Source organism: Lepidochelys kempii, chromosome 1, assembly GCF_965140285.1.
Source record: "Lepidochelys kempii isolate rLepKem1 chromosome 1, rLepKem1.hap1, whole genome shotgun sequence".
Lineage (NCBI taxonomy): Eukaryota > Metazoa > Chordata > Testudines > Cheloniidae > Lepidochelys > Lepidochelys kempii.
This window is the reverse complement of record NC_136380.1, coordinates 210,177,524-210,196,868: the sequence shown is the minus strand read 5'-3', so window position 1 is coordinate 210,196,868 and position 19,345 is coordinate 210,177,524. Positions and strand designations below refer to the sequence as shown.

At 42.6% G+C, this 19,345-nt stretch overlaps 2 protein-coding genes across 6 annotated transcripts in view; one reads left to right on the top strand and one right to left on the bottom strand.

The window, feature by feature from the left end:
• Nucleotides 1–439: 439 nt before the first annotated feature.
• LOC140897715 (glutathione S-transferase kappa 1) lies at nucleotides 440–19,339 on the bottom strand. Of its 4 annotated transcripts, none has more exons than XR_012154794.2 (9): nucleotides 19,147–19,339; nucleotides 17,074–17,155; nucleotides 16,108–16,236; nucleotides 7,999–8,099; nucleotides 7,554–7,589; nucleotides 4,308–4,424; nucleotides 3,646–3,739; nucleotides 3,101–3,187; nucleotides 440–1,229 (listed from the first exon to the last, which is right to left on the bottom strand). XR_012154794.2 is itself a non-coding variant. In XM_073310674.2 (8 exons), exons 1-8 carry the CDS (start codon nucleotides 19,240–19,242, stop codon nucleotides 1,180–1,182), a joined length of 705 nt encoding a protein of 234 aa, XP_073166775.2. In that variant the 5' UTR covers nucleotides 19,243–19,338; the 3' UTR covers nucleotides 440–1,179. The 4 variants fall into 4 exon arrangements, 2 of the variants coding, with proteins under 2 accessions (XP_073166775.2, XP_073166785.2); XR_012154792.2 differs by having other exon boundaries at nucleotides 3,115–3,187; XM_073310674.2 differs by lacking the exon at nucleotides 3,101–3,187 and having other exon boundaries at nucleotides 19,147–19,338.
• The window catches only part of CSTA (cystatin A), a 56,783-nt gene continuing 56,119 nt past the window's right edge, over nucleotides 18,682–19,345 (top strand). For both annotated transcript variants that reach the window (XM_078848680.1, XM_073310754.2), the window contains exon 1: nucleotides 18,682–18,839. The gene's annotated coding sequence lies outside the window, so the exon portion shown is untranslated. The remainder of the gene's footprint in view (nucleotides 18,840–19,345) is intronic.

The following is a 19,345-nucleotide window of genomic DNA, read 5'->3' as shown; positions in this document are numbered from 1 at the left end:
GAGGGGGAAGTGAGGGGTGAAAGGAGGAGGAGAGAAAAAGAGCTTGCTTCACCCACGGGAGGGGACCTCTCACAGTGCTAGTCCCCAATTCCAAAGCAACAGTCCTTCGCCAACCCTGGTATGTGTCCCATCCCCGACACTGCCCAGGAGAGAGAAAAAAATCAGTCACCCAGGCTGTTGTGGCTCCCAGCCAAGTCACACTCACGCCAGGGAGAGCGGTCTCCTAGCCCAAACATGCTCAGCCAAGGAAGTGGTGACTCCTAGAGGTGATATGGCAGACAGGTCACTAGGCCACTTGAGATATTGGTCTGTTCTGATATAGAGACCTAGATATTGCTGTATTTGTTTCTTATTTTGTGAGGCACCTAAATCGGGGCTGAGGATTCCACGAGTAGAATAAATTGCACTTTGTGGGGGAATAATCAGCCAGTGTCCAGGCTAACAATCAGATGAAATTTATTCCAAGTGAGGGATTCAGATAATGAGAGAGAGAGAGAATTACATTATACAACAACCACATGAGAGGCGTTCAAGTGCACAGCAATGCAGAGATAATGAGGCAATGGACTGGCAATACGGGCTGAGCTGCAAGGCACTGATACAGACAGGACTCAAACCCTGCTCTGAGCTCTCAGCCTGAAAACAATTTCCTGCAGCCAGGTCAGGAGAGTTGGAATATATAAAACTTACAGCTGTAGTGCCCCTAGCAGTTCCCACTGATCACCAAATACTGCCCACCTTGGGTAGATTGAGACAAAATCCTGACAAGCATTTACACTTCACAGGGTGAAACAAACTGAGTTGTTCTCAGCAGCGCACTTTCAGACTGCAGACTACTAGTGAGACAAGATTTCAATCACCCTTATCAGCCAGCCAGAGCTCTGCCACTGCCCATGACCCTGTATTAACATTTCACTCACCAAAATGTCACCACATCCCCAACCTGCCTGGAAAAATCTCTCTGTATGGTGAAAAATCAGTCTCAGTCTATCACAGAACTCTACCTCAGTAGAACTAGAGTCCCCATTATTCTTCTGACAGAGGATTCCAGGGGAACATCACTGCTCTTCTCCCAGACCCTCTGGGACCCTAGATGCCACGTCTCAGGCATGGATGTTACTGCTTCATTTGAATTTTAGTCACTTATTTTCTGGTTGTTTCATATTGCACCTGGATTTCTCACATCCTGGGTTTTGAAGCTGCAGGAACTGGTCCCAGCCATTTCTCTCCTGTAAGAAAAGCCAACATAAATTAAATCCTGATACTGGGGGTGGGTTGCAGGGTAAGGCTGCCCTTCCTCCTCATGGAATGGGTAATTGTGCTGGAATGGGAACGTAATTAATGGGATGCAGAGCTTTTCACATCTAGGCTACTGGACTTTGCTACCTGACATGTACTGCCCAGCACCAAAGATAAGCTTGAATGTTAAGATCTGGGGGTTAAGGATGGGCTATGGAGTCTGTCATCAAGCCTGGCATCCCTTAGCCAGTTTCCTCCCAGTGCTAGGTCAAAAAGGGATCATGAACTCATTTCCCATGACTGACACGCCACTCCCCAAACACTGCCAAATCTGAGGTTGAAATTCAGTTTCCCTTTTTCTGGCTCATCCAACAGTGGGTAATGCTGTGTTTTGTTTTTTTACGGTCACCACAACCTATGCCAGTTCTCTTAATTAAAATCAAAGTTATTTTAGAACAAAAAAGAAATCACAAAACTATAAGCTAAGCAGAATACACATCCAACTGGACTGTCTGCTATGGAAATGGAACTAGAACCCCTCTCATTTTAGGATTAATGAAGTCCTGGTAGTAATAGGTCTCCATTGTAATCCTGAATTTGTTCCCTTTCTCCTTGCTAAAATCCATAAACAAGTTTTAGGCTGATTTCCCTTTACTAGGGTAAGTCTAGGATTGAGGTATATTCTTCTGTCAGATTTGAAATGATTTGGACAGGTGGTTCCTCAGCTATTACACCCAACAAATACAGGGTCTCACCTGAGCTCAATTTTTTTTGCCACTTTATACCAAAAATAAACTTTTACTTGACTTAGCTAGTTGCAATTTCCTGTCCAGCACCTACAATTAATTTTCAAAATTCCACCTTAATCAGCTACAGTAGCGTGAGAATGGCACCTCGGAGATGCCGACAGTCTTAAAACAGGACGACAGTCTTAAAACAGGACATCAGGTGACTGGGAAGGCTTCAATTTTTTTTATTTTTTTTTTTTAAAGTCTGGATCTTTAGCTGGGGATTTAGTCCATAGTGTGTAGCTGCACCATTCCCCAGCTGAGCATCTGGTCATCAGTCTCCAGACATTCTGCCAGCAGAGGCAGAGCTCAACATGTAACCTCATCACTGGGGAGGGGGCTGGCATGGGGAAAAGGAATATTGCCACCAAAGTGGAGTTAATCAGACAAGCATTACCTTCTTTTACAGTGGTAACTAAGGAGCATGTTACACAACTTCTACTAACTAAGGAGGATGTTACACAACTTACCTAGGGAGGTGGTAGAATCTCCTTCCTTAGAAGTTTTTAAGGTCAGGCTTGACAAAGCCCTGGCTGGGATGATTTAATTGGGGATTGGTCCTGCTTTGAGCAGGGGGTTGGACTAGATGACCTCCTGAGGTCCCTTCCAACCCTGATATTCTATGATTCTAATGTTAAACATTGTAAAATTAGCTGATCTGATTGATTTGTAACCAAGAGTTTTAGAAGACCTTATCAAGGCGCTCTTTGGTCCACTGATGTTAATTTTTAAGAACCCTAGGAAAACTAGAAAGGACAGAAGTGGAAGAAAGCCACTGTCAGGCCAATCCTTAAAAAGGGTAAATAGGATGATTTGGATAATTAAGGGCTAGTCAGTCTAACAAAGCCCAGGCAAAAATAATGGAGAGTCCGGTCAAACAAATTTTATATAATTCTTGAAAAGATTTCAAGTCTGGTAGATAAAGGTAACTCTGTGGAGATGTGGATTTAGGTAAGACATTTGAATTAATACCACCTGATATTCTGATTTAAACGTGAGTGCTACTCAAAATCAATATGGCTCAATGGGTTAAAAGCTGGGTAACTGACAGGTTTCAACATGTAGCTACTAACTGAGACTTAAGTACTTGGGGTGCCTTCACTGGGATCCTTCAGGGATCAGTTCTTGGTATAATGATATTCACTATTATCATCAATGATCTGGAAGAAAATGTAAAATAATTGATAACATGCAGATGATACAAAGATATAGCTCTCCCTTCCCCTGGCCCAAGAGGGAAGGAGATTCTGATTCTCTGAGTATGTCTACACTGCAATTAGACACCCAAGGCTGACCTGTGCTACCTGACTAGGGCTCAGGCTGCAGGGCTCTTTAATTGTGGTGCAGACATTCGGGCTTAGGCTACAGCCCGAGGTCTGGAACCTCCCCCTTTGCAGGTTCCTAGAGCTTGGGCTCCAGTCTGAGCCCGATTGTCTACACTGTAATTAAACAGCCCCTTAGCCTGAGCCAGCTGGCACATGCCAGCCATGGGTTTTTAATTGCAGTGTAGACATACCCCCAGAGTGTTAATTTGTTTGTCACATTACACATCCCATTAGAGCAGATGGATAATTACCAGGGAGAGAAAACAGAGGGAAATGTTACTAGAAACACTCACCTATAACATTGCCCAGGAGCTCTAAACGATCAGAGCCAAAGAAGAGGTGAGATTCACCATTAACATGGGCCACAACTGCTGGCATTCCAAACGCCTAATGCCCCCATGGAGACAAAACAGGGAGAATCACAAAGAGACGAATAAGCACAAGACCAGTTCTAAGAAAAACTTCTACAAAGAACTGTATCGCCTTTCCTCCTCCCTCACGCTCTCACTTTCTTTTTCCCTTTCCCTTCCTTTCTTCTTTCTCTATCTCAAATCTGGGTCCCATGCACCAAGCCTGAATTCTGCAAAACTCTTATGGCCCTGTCATCCCATGGGACTGAGAGAAAAGGAATCAGAATCAAACCACGCCTTCATGCATGGTAGTGGAGAGCAGTGATCCCAGGCACTACCTCTGGTTTCTGGCATGCCAGTCCCTTGACACCTCCCTTGGAATGGGCCAGGAATCAGACCTGGGTTTCCCAAAAGATAGTTTCCTGCACTAATACTGAGGGTATTGAGCTGGCTTGCAAGATGTGTGTTTAAAATACAAAAAAGTCTGAGAGCAATGGGATCCTTGTGTATTCTGATCTACCCTTTCATCCTGCCTTGACCCACAATATCACTGCTGGGAAAGGAACACACACATCTAATCCCATGTGGCAATGGGAGCTTCTCACCCCATATTTCAGTGCCTCCTCTGTTGTCGCCTTCAGGCGATTCTTCACCTCAGGGGTTGAGGTCATTGCCAGTAGCTTCTGGGCCAGCGCTGAGGGTAACCCAGCCTCCCCTGCAGCCTGAGGAGGCAGACAGACAGAAAATAAGAACAGCCGCTGTTTTCATGATAGTTACATAATAAATTACATGCAGCTTCATTGCTTGAAGATCTGTTGTCACACAATTATTCCTCCTACAACATCTCTCTGGCAGGACGTCTGGCCTACTTTCTCCCACTGCCTGGTTACATCACCTATTCCGAGTGACTTTTGAATATGAAGATGAAGGGATATCACCTCCCAGGCTCAAAATATGCAGCTCTTGTTAGGTGGGCTTTCAATTAGCTAGCAAAAGGGAGAAAGCGAGATTACGCTTAGTTCAAGTTAAGTACTTTCAACATACGAACTAAGACGGATGAAGTGCTGTAGTGGAAAAGAAGATGAAGATGAGTATTAATGTATTAAAAGTGTCAAAACAGTATTGGAAGGAACCTGCTAAACACAGCAAGAGAGGAACGAGGAGTGACACTGCATGACAGAGACCAAACTCAGTAAGCCTAACTGGAAGTTGGTGGGTGATCTTCAGAACTGGAATGTTGGTACAGAAGGGCAACGCATGTTCTACTTCATTGGAGACAAAAAGAGGATCCTCATCCCTTGTTCTAGCAGTGAACTTCTCAAACTTCAAATCTGCCATGGTGTGATGCCAACAATCAAAACGTGAGACATAGGGCCCAAAAGTGGGACACCCATATCTTACTGCGTCACAACATAATGTACAGATTATAAAGATCTTTACTATAAAATCTCCCTGTGTCAATGAAAGAACCCCATTTAAAGAAAAAAAACAAAAAAAAACACAACTTGAACAAATTCTCTCACATGTAACCATAAAGTCCACAAAATGGACCATCAGCAGGGTTGAACCTGGATATTCAGGCCTTGGCTATACAAATAAGCTGCACCAGTTGAATGTAAAGTGGTTTGCAACTCCCTGCTCTTATTTCATTCTGAGGGTTGCTTATTTCTGTTTAGCTTAAACCTGTTCCCATCAATTAATGCTAACCTGAAAAAAACTGCTCCCAAACCAAAATAAGTATCTAGACAGGGGTTTGCTCCAATTTAGCTACTTTATTTTGAATTCACACCTTATATTAAACTGGTGCAACTTTCTCACATAGTTAAAGCCTCAGTTCAACAGCACACAGCTTTATTGCTTGAGCTACAGGAGTAACTGCTAATTACTATGTGGACCAGCCACTAAGAGTGGCCTTGACACATCCTTTCCCATTGGATTTACATTTGCTAGGAAGAAGTAGACTATTGGAGAGCTGATGTTCTGAGTTCTAGCTCTGGTCTAAGAGGGAAAAGAGACAGGACAAGCCACAGCACATATACCTAGAACATTTATTCTGAAAGGTAGTGTGACTGTGTGGCTAAGGGCTAGTCTACACTGCCAAGTTTTTTCACCAAAAGGCAGCTTTTGGTGATGAAACAGCAGAGATGCACATACTACAAAGCCACTTTTTGAGACAAATCTCCTCAGTTGCAGCATTTTAATAAAACCACCTAGACAAGAGTGGTAAGGTTTTTTATCGCCAAAGTGCCAGCGTAAACATCTTGCTTGCTTTTATCGCTGTCATTGGCCTCTGGAGGTGTCCCACAATGCCTGAAGTAACCGCTCTGCTCATTGTTTTGAACTCAGTAGCCCTGCGGGCATGCACCCCTCCCCTTTCAAAGCTCCATTCTGACAGTCAGCACGCTGTGCTGCTCCGCTCCAGGGAAACAAAGAGCAAATCATTAACATGGAATGTTCCTGCTGTCTCCCACACTAAACACAGAGGCAGGCAGGGTTGGGTGCGTGTCTGTCTGTCCCAGAGCCAGGGAGGGAGGGAGGGAGGCAGGGGCTGATGTTGGGTTTTCCCCAGGACTGATTGTTTCTGGTGGCTGTCTGAATTTACGAGACAGCATGAGGAGACACACACACACTCTCCCCTGCTACCCTCCACACTTCAGTTGAAAAGTGACTGGCAATCTATTAGGATGCCCGTGGAAAAATGGGATTGAGAAACCTGCATCAGGTGAGGCACTGCAAACCCTTCCCAAAGCACCCAGCCAGTTGCACAGTGGGATAGCTACCCACAGTGCACTGCTCTCTTGTAATAGTAATAGCAAGAGCTGCTAGTTTGGATGCACTCCAGCGACACAAGCAGCAGAGTGTGGACATGCAACAGCAGTTTAATTAAAGAGCTTTAATAAAAGTGGCATAACTTTTGGTAAAAAAAAACAACAACAACTTAGCAGTGTAGACATAGCTTAAGACTTTTAGAGACCTGGATTCTCACGCTAACACTGCCTAAAATAATCTTCTGCAACCTCTCTGCTTTGAGATATACTGATGAAAAGTGCTATATAAGAGTAGTCGTAAAAATAGCGTTTGTAAAATTAAGGTGGGAGCTAATACTTGGCTACCATCTAGGGCTAGAATATGAGATCCTAGTTTGGGATCAAATTGGAACTGTGGCCTTGATTTGTCCCCAAACACAAACCCCAAAACTAATCCTGGTTCAGATCTGAAAACTGTCTTCTGCCTATCTCTGCATTATAGCCAGAGATCTAACAAACAGAAGAGGCAGGATGCAGAGAGTGGAACTGAGGAAAAGAAGAACTGACACTATTTCAAAGCAACTTCAAAGAAAGGCATACCAAGAAATTGGGGTTTGAGAATGGAGCCCAGCAACACCACCACCACTGCCCCCTCTACAATCTGCCTTCTGAATAAAATTTTAATTCAAGTTAAAAGCCTTTTATAGAAGCAAACCCATTCCCTTCCCTGAGCTCCCTCTTGAACATTGCTCCTGGCTTTATTACTGTTTATTAATTATATTTTAATTGTGTATCCACTGCCTATTCCGGGGCATCCTGCTAGGGAATGCACTGGTACCTAAATATCCACCCTAGGCCTGGCAATAAAATGCACCAAAGTTACTTGGGAAATTACCCCCACATTTCCACAGACTTAGGGGATTGGAGTCACTGACATGGGAGTCACATTTTCCCTAAGGGAATTTCCTGATAACTCCAAATGATCCCTTAAAAAATCCACAGGCAGTGAAAATTATTTGTCTCCACAGACGGTAACCCTAAGACCCACATCCAATAAATCACAACAAATGAATGTAGAAGCAGTAGCGACAGGGAGAAACTTACTGCCAATATACTCTCTGGTTGGGTGATATCTTCATCCTGGTGAGAGCAGGAGGAGGAGTAAATCAAATGGTTAAATGTTTATGAACAAGATGTTGAATCTACAAAGGGAATTTCTCACAGTGACCCTGTTTTCCTGCAGGGATGGAGTCAGAAAAACTCAGCTGAGGACAGGGATCCTATTGGAGAATTTCCCACAGGAAAGAGGAAAAGATCCCATTCACCCAAACTGGAACTGGATTATGTGGACTCTGGAATTAACTATTGGTGCAGCATCCACACACTGAAAGAAACAGAAACTGAAATTGACTTGAAATGTAGTGCTTTCCTTGGATTGGACCCTGAACCACAGATTTCAACCCTCCTGCTGACACTACATGGTTGTGGATAGAGGAGGGTCAGGAAGATGGGGAAAGGAGCTGGATTGGGGATATGCAGAAGTACTCACCCGGGACCAGATGCGCATCCAGAGCTCTCTGGACACGGGCTCCAGGAACTGTGGCTGTGTCATATCCACGGCTGTGATAAAGCGCATGGCAGAAAGGCTCCCTAAGTTTGATGTGAAAGACAGAAAGACATATTGAGGAGGCATAGGAACAGCATCAACCAATGAAGTCTGCCACTGCCCTGGGAATGTCCCGAAGGAGCAAAAAGGCCATTAATGAAACTCTTGCCAATGTTCATAAGAAGCCTACTTCTGTATGGGATTTCCTTGGGACTGTCCCAAGGAGTTAGCTACTCAAGTCTGCAGCAGGGTCCGAACAGGGAGAGGGTGCTCTAGGAAAGGGACGTAGTTGGGATTCATCTATGGGAATAGCTTGCTGAACACAGTCTTCACTGGTTTCAGATGGAGAGTGGACTCAAAGTTTGTTATGGCCAAAAACATCATGGGCCAAACTTTCCAGAGTTGCTTCTAGGTCTGGGACCTCCAAATTGGAAGTCCAACTAGAGACAAATAGGACCTGATATTCAGAGGTGCTCAACATCCTCAATTCCACTGATTTTAACCAGAACTGTGGGTACTCAGCTTCTCTGCACGTTAGGCACTAGCTCACTAATGTATGAACTGCACATGGCAGATTTCAAGTTACGTGCTAAGAAGTAGCAGTATTAATATCTTGAGCACTAGTTATATTCATGGATGTCCAATGTACAGTGGCACCAGTCCTTGGGGTCTTAACCCTCTCTATTAGAACAGGTCAAACTATTCATTGCGAGTAATACTTGTTTTGAATTCAGCCCCATTTCTGTTGAGTGACTCATTCAAAAGTCTATCCTGATTCCCACTGATCTATTCATTATTTCTAAATAATCAATAAACTTGATGAAGAATTTTCAGCCTATGCAGGGTTGTTGTAAACCATTCACTTCAGTCAGTTGCAATTTGTTTCTGGTTGCGTGTGGCTGGTCACCTAAGTCACATGGAATTGGTTCTGCACTCTGCTTTGATGATGGAAACTTTTTTGAAGCAGTAGTATAATAAATAACCAGGGTGAATAAAAAAAATCAATGTTTTTTTTTTTTAAAAAGAAGTTATTAAAATCAGATTTTGATAAAATGCTTTTTGAGGAAAAAACCCATCTAAAGACTGTTTTAATTAAGAAACAATATAACTCAAAGATATCTCATCATGGAATAGGGAATTATAAATTCTAATTCTATAGTATGAGACAATATATTCATGTAATGTTTAAGAAAAGGTTTGTAAATGAGTTCCATAGTTCATGGATTAGGGACCCAATCTCATGGGGTTCCAGGGGCTTCTGTATAGATTATTTAGGTTAATCTTTCTATCTACCCCCTGTGACTCAGTGCTCAGTCTAGACGATACCATCAGAGATGCTGAGTTTTGCAGTTCTCAAACTGTGGATGTGTGTCTCCAGAGATGTTAACAGCAAAAATGTTTTTAAATAAGTAAAATATAGAGGGGAGAAATAACAGATCTCAACCCTACTGTCTCTCTGCAAATTTGTGGACACAGAGTCAATCCCTTACCTCTCTCTAAAAGTGCAAAGTTTAAAAAAGTTCAATGAACAGAAGATTGTTGGGGGCGGAATAGATCTGGACAAGGAGAAGAAGCTTGGAGATAAATGTCAGAAGGGAGGGACAGGCAGTAGAAACAAAAAAAGTGAAACTGCTTGAGCGGCATATTCCAGAAGTCTTGAGGTCCTTCTGAGTGTAGTATTCATTATTTGAGATCTACCATACCATTCTCTCACTAGAAGGGAAAACCTATAATGGCAGCAGGCCGTAAAAGAGACCCAGTTTGGGAATATTTTAATGAAGTTCCTCTACCTGTGGGTAAGACCGGTATGCGTGCAAAATGCAAACAGTGCAACAAAGAAATACAGGGCCTGGTTGCCAAATGAAACAACATCATGAGAAGTGTTCCTTTTCAGGAGGAAGCTGCGTTGAAGATGATGAAAGGAACATGTCTGAACATGCAGGATCTTCAGGTTGGTAAACTTTTTTATTTCATACTTCTTTCTTAATGACTGCTTGTCTTCCTTCTGGACTATTCTTAAATTATCATGTTTGAACAAAAAATACAGTTGTTACTCTATGGTACTATCATTTTAGATGCAGTTGTGATAAAAAATAAATAGCTGAAATAGGCAGATCTTCCTTTTACAATTTCACCTTTAAAGTAGTACTGAGTGTCAGTGAATGCAATGGAGTAATACTAAATGAGCAGTATGGTAATAATAATTAAATAACTGCATTGACTCATTTTGTTTAGGAAAATCCATCCTCAACATGCAGGATTCTGAAGACTATCCACCTTCAAGATCACCATCATTTTCTATAGTTTCAGAGTTATCTGCCAATGATAGTGTTTCAGTCACATCATGTATGTCACATAGCCACAGTATATCACCTGTAGCAAAAAGAAAAGAAAAAAAAAATCATCCAGAAACAACCATAGATAAGTTTGTGATAAGAACCAGCAGTCTACAAAAAGTGGTAATTGATGAAAAAATTGCCGTTTGTTTATGCAACAAACTCTCCTTTCCATAAAAAGAAAAAGGAGTACTTGTGGCACCTTAGAGACTAACCAATTTATTTGATCTTAAGCTTTCGTGAGCTACAGCTCACTTCATCGGATGTATACTGTGGAAAGTATGCAGTATGTGGAAAGTATCCACATTATGCATCCGATGAAATGAGCTGTAGCTCACGAAAGCTTAAGATCAAATAAATTGGTTAATCTCTAAGGTGCCACAATTATTCCTTTTCTTTTTGCGAATACAGACTAACACGGCTGTTACTCTGAAACCTCTCCTTTCTGTGTGATTGAGAGCCCACACTTCAATAACATGGTTCAGTCATTAAGAACAGGATAGAGTACACCCAACAGAGCAGATGTTGCAGGCAAATTGCTGGATAAAGTGTATGAAAGAGAAATTGAGCAGTGTGCAAAAGGTCTAGAGGGTAAAATTGTTAACCTGAGTCTTGATGGGTGGAGCAATGTCCGCAATGATCCTGTTATATGTGCTTGTGACAACAGAAGAAGGGAATGTCTTCCTTACAGAAACAATATGATACATCAGGAAATGCACACACAGCAGAATACTTATGTTAGGATATAGATATTCAGGCCTGTCTGTAAAGGCCTGTACTTTAAGAATTTAGGTGTATTCTTATCACTTGGCTAGTTAGAGGTATAAAAGAAAGAATCAAAATCACTGTCTGCCAGTGTAAGGTCCTTCTCTTACTGTGACAGTCTGAGGCCCTGTTCTTAGGCTAAGCAGCAGAGGCAGCCATAAGCTAGGAAGCAAACAGTCACATCCTCACATTCCAAACTAGTCACATTGAAATAAGGTGCTATTGGGCTGTCAGGCACTATCAGGACAGGATTGTATTCCTATCACCTCCAGAGAAAGGGAAGTGCCTAGAAAATGTAAAAGGAAACTTAGTTTGATAGCATCCTGTCTGGCAAGAACTCACTTATCAATAGCTGGGATGTGAAATCCTCACTTCTATATCGTTTTGTCATTATAGTTCCCACTTTGCTATTGTTTGTCTGTATAATCTCTGGTTCTGTGATTGTTTCTGTCTGTCTGCTGTATAATTAATTTTGCTGGGTGTAATCTAATTATTGTGGTGGGATATAATTGGTTAGCTAATCATGTTACAATATGTTAGGATTGGTTAGTTAAATTTCAGTAGAATGATTGGTTAAGGTATAGCTAAGAATATTACTATATAAATTAGGGGCAAACAGGAAGTAAGTTGGGATTCGAAAAATAAGGAAAAAGGAACTTGTATTTAAGCTTGCTGGAAGTTCACCCCAATAAACATTGAATGCTGCAAATGTATCCAAGATGAGAAGAAATTATTTAGAAGAGAGTCACAAGCTAATAACATACGGTTGCAGTGCTCATCTGATGCACCTCCTAGCCAAAGACTTCAGTGTTCCAGAAATAAAGGCTAATGTAGTTGAAATTGCAAAATACTTCCATAACAGCCACTTTGCAGCAGCTGCTCTGAAAAAAAAGTGGAAGGAACAAAAAGCTAACTCTCCCACAAGACGTGTGATGGAACTCAGTAGTGGACTGTTTTGAGCACTATATCAAGAACTGGCCTAATCTGATGACAGTTTGTGAACAAAATTGTGAAAAAACAGATGGCACTGTCACAGCCAAAGTTCTCAACATGGGGCTTAAGAGAAATGTTGACCACATGCTGAATATCCTGAAGCCTATTTCTGCAGCCATGAACAAAATGCAGGGAAATTGCTGTTTTATTGCTGATGCTGTAGAAATTGGGAAGGAACAGAGTGAGATCTTAAAAAGAGAAATATGCGAGGACAGAGTTACAATACAGTCCAGGAGAGCTGGCTGTATTTTAAAGAATCTTTATTGAGGTTACAGGGACAAACCATCCCAATGTGTAGAAAGAATAGTAAATATGGCAGGCAGCCAGCTTGGCTTAACAGTGAAATCCTTGCTGGTCTTGAACACAAAAAAGAAGCTTACAAGAAGTGGAATATTGGACAAATGACCAGGGAAGAGTATAAAAATATTGCTCGGGCATGCAGGAGTGAAATCAGGAAGGCCAAATCACACTTGGAGTTGCAGCTAGCAAGAGATGTTAAGAGTAACAAGAAGGGTTTCTTCAGGTATGTTAGCAACAAGAAGGAAGTCAAGGAAAGCGTGGGGCCCTTACTGAATGAGGGAGGCAACCTAGTGACAGAGGATGTGGAAAAAGCTAATGTACTCAATGCTTTTTTTGCCTCTGTCTTCACGGACAAGGTCAGCTCCCAGACTACTGCACTGGGCAGCACAGCATGAGGAGGAGGTGACCAGCCCTCTGTGAAGAAAGAAGTGGTTCGGGACAATTTAGAAAAGCTGGACGAGCACAAGTCCATGGGGCCAGATGTGTTGCATCCGAAAGTGCTAAAGGAGTTGGCAGATGTGATTGCAGAGCCATTGGCCATTATCTTTGAAAACTCATGGCGATCGGGCGAAGTCCCGGATGACTGGAAAAAGGTTAATGTAGTGCCCATCTTTAAAAAAGGGAAGGAGGATGATCCTGGGAACTACAGGCCAGTCAGTCTCACCTCAGTCCCTGGAAAAATCACGGAGCAGGTCCTCAAGGAACCAATTCTAAAGCACTTAGAGGAGAGGAAAGTGATCAGGAACAGTCAGCATGGATTCACCAAAGGCAAGTCATGCCTGACTAATCTAATTGCCTTCTAATGACAAGATAACTGGCTCTGTGGATGAGGGAAAAGCAGTGGACATGGTGTTCCTTGACTTTAGCAAAGCTTTTGACACGGTCTCCCACAGTATTCTTGCCAGCAAGTTAAAGAAGTATGGGCTAGATGAATGGACGATAAGGTGGACAGAAAGCTGGCTAGATTGTCGGGCTCAACAGGCAGTGATCAAAGGCTCCATGTCTAGTTGGTAGCCGGTATCAAGTGGAGTGCCCCAAGGGTCAGTCCTGGGGCCGGTTTTGTTCAATATCTTCATAAATGATCTGGAGGATGGTGTGGATTGCACCCTCAGCAAGTTTGCAGATGACACTCAACTGGGAGGAGAGGTAGATACGCTGGAGGGGAGGGATAGATTACAGAGGGCCCTAGACAAATTGGAGGATTGGGCCAAAAGAAATCTGATGAGGTTCAGCACGGACAAGTGCAGAGCCCTGCGCTTAGGACGGAAGAACTCCATGCACCGCTACAGACTAGGGACCGAATGGGTCGGCAGCAGTTCTGCAGAAAAGGACCTACGGGTTACAGTGGACAAGAAGCTGGATATGAGTCAACAATGTGCCGTTGTTGCCAAGAAGGCCAATGGCATTTTGGGATGTATATGTAGGGGCAATGCCAGCAGATCGAGGGACGTGATCGTTCCCCTCTATTCGACATTGGCGAGGCCTCATCTGGAGTACTGTGTCCAATTTTGGGCCCCACACTACAAGAAGGATGTGGAAAAATTGGAAAACGTCCAGCGGAGGGCAACAAAAATGATTAGGGGACTGGAACACATGACTTATGAGAAGAGGCTGAGGGAACTGGGATTGTTTAGTCTGCGGAAGAGAAGAATGAGGGGGGACTGGATAGCTGCTTTCAACTACCTGAAAGGGGGTTCCAAAGAGGATGGATCTAGACTGTTCTCAGTGGTAGCTGATGACAGAACAAGGAGTAATGGTCTCAAGTTGCAGTGGGGGAGGTTTAGATTGGATATTAGGAAAAACTTTTTCACTAGGAGGGTGGTGGAACACTGGAATGTGTTACTAGAGAGGTGGTGGAATCTCCTTCCTTAGATATTTTTAAGGTCAGGCTTGACAAAGCCCTGGCTGGGATGATTTAGTTGGGGATTGGTCCTGCTTTGAGTAGGGGGTTGGACTAGATGACCTCCTGAGGTCCCTTCCAACCCTGATATTCTAGGATTCTATGATTACAAGCATTAAAAAACAAATGGGACAAGCACTATCCCCAGCTCATTTTCTTGCAAATATTCTCAATACTCGGTACCGGGTCAAACCTTAACTGCTGAAGAAGAGGAGTTGGCTATGACATGGCCATCCAGCAATCATCCCTCCAGAATGCCAACTATAATAAACTTCAGAGCTAAGGGTGAAACCATTCAAGAAATATATGTTTGCTGATGATGTTTTAAAGAAAGTCACACCAGTGAGCTGGTAGAAGTCACTTAAGCACTTGGATTCAGAGACTGTTGAAGTGATAATCTCATTTTTAACAGCAGTAGCTTCTTCTGCCAGTGTAGAAAGAATATTTTCTTACTTTGGACTAATTCATTCCAAACTGAGAAATCATTTGGGACCTGAAAAAGCAGGAAAGCTTGTTTTTCTTTTACAGATTATGAACAAACAGGAAAATGAAGGTGAAGACGACTAAGTTAGCTGCAGAAGCCAATATTTTAAGTTTCTCATGTTGACCTGGCTGACAGTCGATTTAATTTTTGGTTTTTTTAAATATTTCATTTAACTATTTTAGTTAGAAACCATTTTAACAAAAACAAACCTGATTTTAAAAATCTTGAATGTTTAACTAAATTCAAAAATTCATATGTTTGTTTTGTTATAATATTATATGTGTGCTGTTGAAGAAAAAACCCAGAACACATAACATTGTTGTTTTAGTTAAACAAAACAATTTAAATGCCTGTCTGGTGATGTTCTTCTCCTAATACAGTATGGCAAGAAAATCCTCCAAATATTAATGATTAACCGTTGAATTGGAGATATTTACGAAGTCATTGGGAGGTGAAGTGCTTCAATTATCTTTGGTAAATGAAATAACCAAACAATCATTCATTTTCTGATATAGCTGTAAAACTAATCTGAAAAGTTTTCAAAATAAATCACTTAAAAAATGTATAGTGTGTACCTTCTAAAAATGAAACCTACATCTATCTGAGTTGCGAAGAATATGTATTTAGGTTATAACAACCAACAAGAATGCACTTTTTAATCATGATTTCTATATAATCGAGCCTTCCTGACTAGTGATTTAAATCAAATCCACCCTGTAAATAACAAAGAACACGCTTTCCTGTATGAATTTTTGACCAAATAATTTTTGTGCTAATATTTTAGATTTTCAGCATTTGTGAATATTGTCATGAATTTCTGGCTGTCATCTGAACAGTCACAAGTAACATGACCCTGTGAATAGGACTGATCTGAACTTACTGCTTTTATTTGCAAAACTACTTGCTATTTTTAAACACAGATCTGTGCCTCATGTAATTCAGTGATGAAAAAAAATATTACAGTGTCACAGAGCTTGTGGGCTTGCCTCCTACCTCCTTGCCTCCTACCCTGAGCTGTTCCCCCTCCCAGCTCTGCCAAAGCACCTTAGTCACAATCTGCAGAAACTCTTATGCTATCCCACTCTCAGCCCTTTCCCAAGTAGGAATTTCCACTCATGCGAAGCTATGCACTGACTTCATACAAATCACAAATGGGGGAAGAAGAAGAGGACATTGAAGGGGGGAAAATGAGATTAAATGTTATGTAAGATTTGGACCCAGAGCTCCTTAAGGTGAAAGGTCAACTCACTGACCAAGCAGCCTCCTCTACTTACCTTTTCTGATAACACTTCCAAAGAAATCCTTGGGGAGCTGCAGTGGGACCTGGTAATATTTTGCCATCCTCTCTATATCCTTCTTCATGTATTCCCCACGTTTGGGCACCATCGCTGGGGGCTGGTTACCTTACAGAAAAGGTGAAATTACAAAATGAAGATTCCAGTTATAATGAGGTAAGCCAGGTCTACACACAAGTTTAAACTAGTCTAACGAAAAGTGTAATTTTATATTGATTTAGTAAAACAGTTGCAACTTTGTGTGAGTACACTCTTATATGAGTTTAAACCTGGCTTACTTCAGTTTCACTTGCATCAGTAAATTTGCAGGTGCTAAACTGACATAACCAGTTTTAAACCAATAAGAATGTCCACAAAGGAGTTTGCACCAGCTAAATCAGTTTTTAAAAGATAAATAAACTTTTGGGTACAGTAAAGTGCTGTTCATCATAAAGCACTTTACTAAGGAGGGTCAGGATCATTATCCCTATTTTAAAAGTGAGAAACTGAGGCACAGCAAGATGAAGTGCTTTGCGATTTCAGGCAAATCAAATCTCCAACAGAGCCAGAAACAGAACTCATGACAGAGCCCTCTCGCTGACATAATTAAATCTAACGAGCAGCAGTAGCTATGTCCACATAGCTTTTGCTGGTGAAACTTTTGTCAGTTGGGGGGGAGGGGGGAGAGGGATGTTTCCTGACCAACAAAAGTGCTAGTGTAGACAAAGCCTTAGACCTCCGAGTAGAATGGAAGGGCTTCAGCAATGCCTGGCTAATGACAGCAGGGAGTCTCAGTGGTCTGTGATATTCCCCATAGAATCCATTTTGGGGTCTGTGGTGAGCTCCCTCACAGCAGTGCCATGCCAGAGCTCGAGTGCAAGATGGAATCTCCACTCTCTCATAGCCACACTCTGCAGGAGGTTCCAGATGTTCTCTGTTGAGGGTCAGGAGCAGTCGAACACCTACCAGTCTCCTTCATTATGCCTCCAAGGAAAGCAGGACGAAAACGCAACTCAATGCTCCAGTTGTGCCGGTACCGGCAAAGCACCTGCAATGGGACAAATAATAATGGATAAACAACATCTAAGACCTGCAATGAGGCCCAGGGGCCCAGTCTCTGACAGAAGCCAGGATCTGGGCACTGAAATACATCTAGCAGATAAAGCCTGATCTGTCTGAGACCATTAGAAATCAACTCTGGGATCAGCAAGGCACTTCAGATCTTCATGCCAGTGATACTGTGGGGAAGGTTTGTAAATTCCTACAGAGGGACCAGGAATTAAAATATCAAGCAGCCCTAAACCCCTGTGAAATGCACTCCAATGATAGCTATGGAGATAAATGCACCACTGCACCCAGGTTTCTCTCTGGAGCAGGAAGAAGAAATAACACAGCAGATTCATTTCTCTCTTTTAAATCAGGAAAATAACAGCATCTCCCCTTTCTTTAAGCACTTCATGAGTATAAATTAGATCTATTTCCTCTGGGCCTGTCTCACAGAACAACTCTGTTTATTGCTGCTCTAATCTATTTAATCCAGGACCAGATGATGATATAGATGCTATAGGACCCAGCTATGGAGTCATGTGATAAAATGAGAATCTCAATTTTCATTTTAAAGAGCGTGTAATGTGATGCCCCAAGTGTGTCACTGGCAGTGGAGACTGAACCCACTATCTATTGCTTGAGACATAACTAGTAGCCTCAGATTGCCTTAATTTTGCCTTGATTTTAATGTCATTTTCACGGTAGCAACATACATGCCACCCAAAGCATCATTAAAAAAAAAAAACCAAAACAAACATCCTGAGATTTTGGAAACACCACCACTAGGCTAGAGAAATCCCTGAAAAACCAGAGGTTAGGCAGGTATGATGTCAATGTGTGTATCCCTAAAGTCACCCTTGTAAGTCTTGTACAAATAGAGTGGGTTGAAATTTCTCATTCTAAACATTGACAAACAAAGGTCATTTAAAAAAAAAAAGAAAGTTACTGCAATTTGTTTTGTTACAATTTTCAATTTTTGACAAAAGTGAGAATTTTTTGGCTTTGTTGTTAAAATTTGTTTCCTTGCCCCTTTCTCCTTTCTTTTCCTCCCACTTTCATTAGCCAAAATGGAAACAGGAAATAGTTGAGAGAAATGGGGGAAACTGCAAACTAAAAAGTTTGTTTACAACATTTTCAACCAACTACAAATAAAACAAAAACAACAAAGACAACCCCTCCCAAAACCTGGTTCCTCTTCCAAATGTGTGGAATGAATTATTGCAAATTAAAAAAAATAGCAGCATTTTCCAGCTAGCTTTAGGCGTAAGGTGCAGTAGGTTCCTGATGTTCCTGAAACGGTTTTGATTTCACTGAGTTTCCATGGGGCTCAATTTAGTCCAAAGGCCCTGTGTAATTAAGATCAAGATCAGGCTCATAACCTGTGCTCCAGTAATAACTGTAGAACATTAATCTTCTCTGAAGTATAATGAGTAACTTTCTCCCGTGAACAGTCAGCACTCCTCGCTGGCTTTTATCCAGTTGTACTAACTTCGGTTGTTCCAGGCAAGGCAACGCAGTCAGCGTGAAGAAAAGGAGGACTTGTGGCACCTTAGAGACTAACCAATTTATTTGAGCATGAGCTTTCGTGAGCTACAGCTCACTTCACAAACACACCTCTGTAAAGAAAACAAGAGCTGGAATCCTGTAGGAAACCAAGTAAGCCAGAGCTGGCCAACAAACCAGCTGTAAGTACACACAGAGGGGAGCTGTGACCTTGCAAACTATTCTTACTACACACACACTTCTCCTGGAGAGAAGCGCAGCGGTGGGGGAGAAATGATCTCCCATTTCTCCAGCAAGGTCCGGACCAGGCCTGCTGCCAGCCAGGGAAAATTCCGCAATGACACGGAGGGGAAGCACCTTGGGGCTCGGAGACTCAGGAAACACCGGGGATTTCCTAGGACTTCCACAGGCCTAAAGTCTATTCTTCCCCGCCCCCGCTGCCCTCGTCCCTCTCCCCCTGCGGTTCTCGGTCTGTCTGTCCCGCCTCACCTCGAACCCGAGCCAGGAATACGGAGACACCACGTCGTAGAAGATTTCCACCATTTTCTTGCTGCCGCCAAAGCCCCCCCCTGCTGCCGCCGCCATTACCCCGCTCCCCGGGGGCGCCGCTCAGCCGGCCGCGATCCCTCCAGCCCCGTGGCGGCCTCTGGCCGGGGGGCGCTTATTGGGCCGCGAGCACAGGGCGTGA

What these genes read in the sequence shown, in the direction of transcription:
- LOC140897715 (XM_073310674.2), bottom strand. Translation starts at nt 19,242, where the DNA reads ATGGCGGCGGCAGCAGGGGGGGGCTTTGGCGGCAGCAAGAAAATGGTG. An exon ending in AGGCATAATGAAGGAGACTG is followed by an intron (nt 16,237 to 17,073) that starts GTAGGTGTTCGA and finishes CTTTTCTGTAAG; the next exon opens with GTAACCAGCCCCCAGCGATG. An exon ending in GGATGCGCATCTGGTCCCGG is followed by an intron (nt 7,590 to 7,998) that starts GTGAGTACTTCT and finishes TGCTCTCACCAG; the next exon opens with GATGAAGATATCACCCAACC.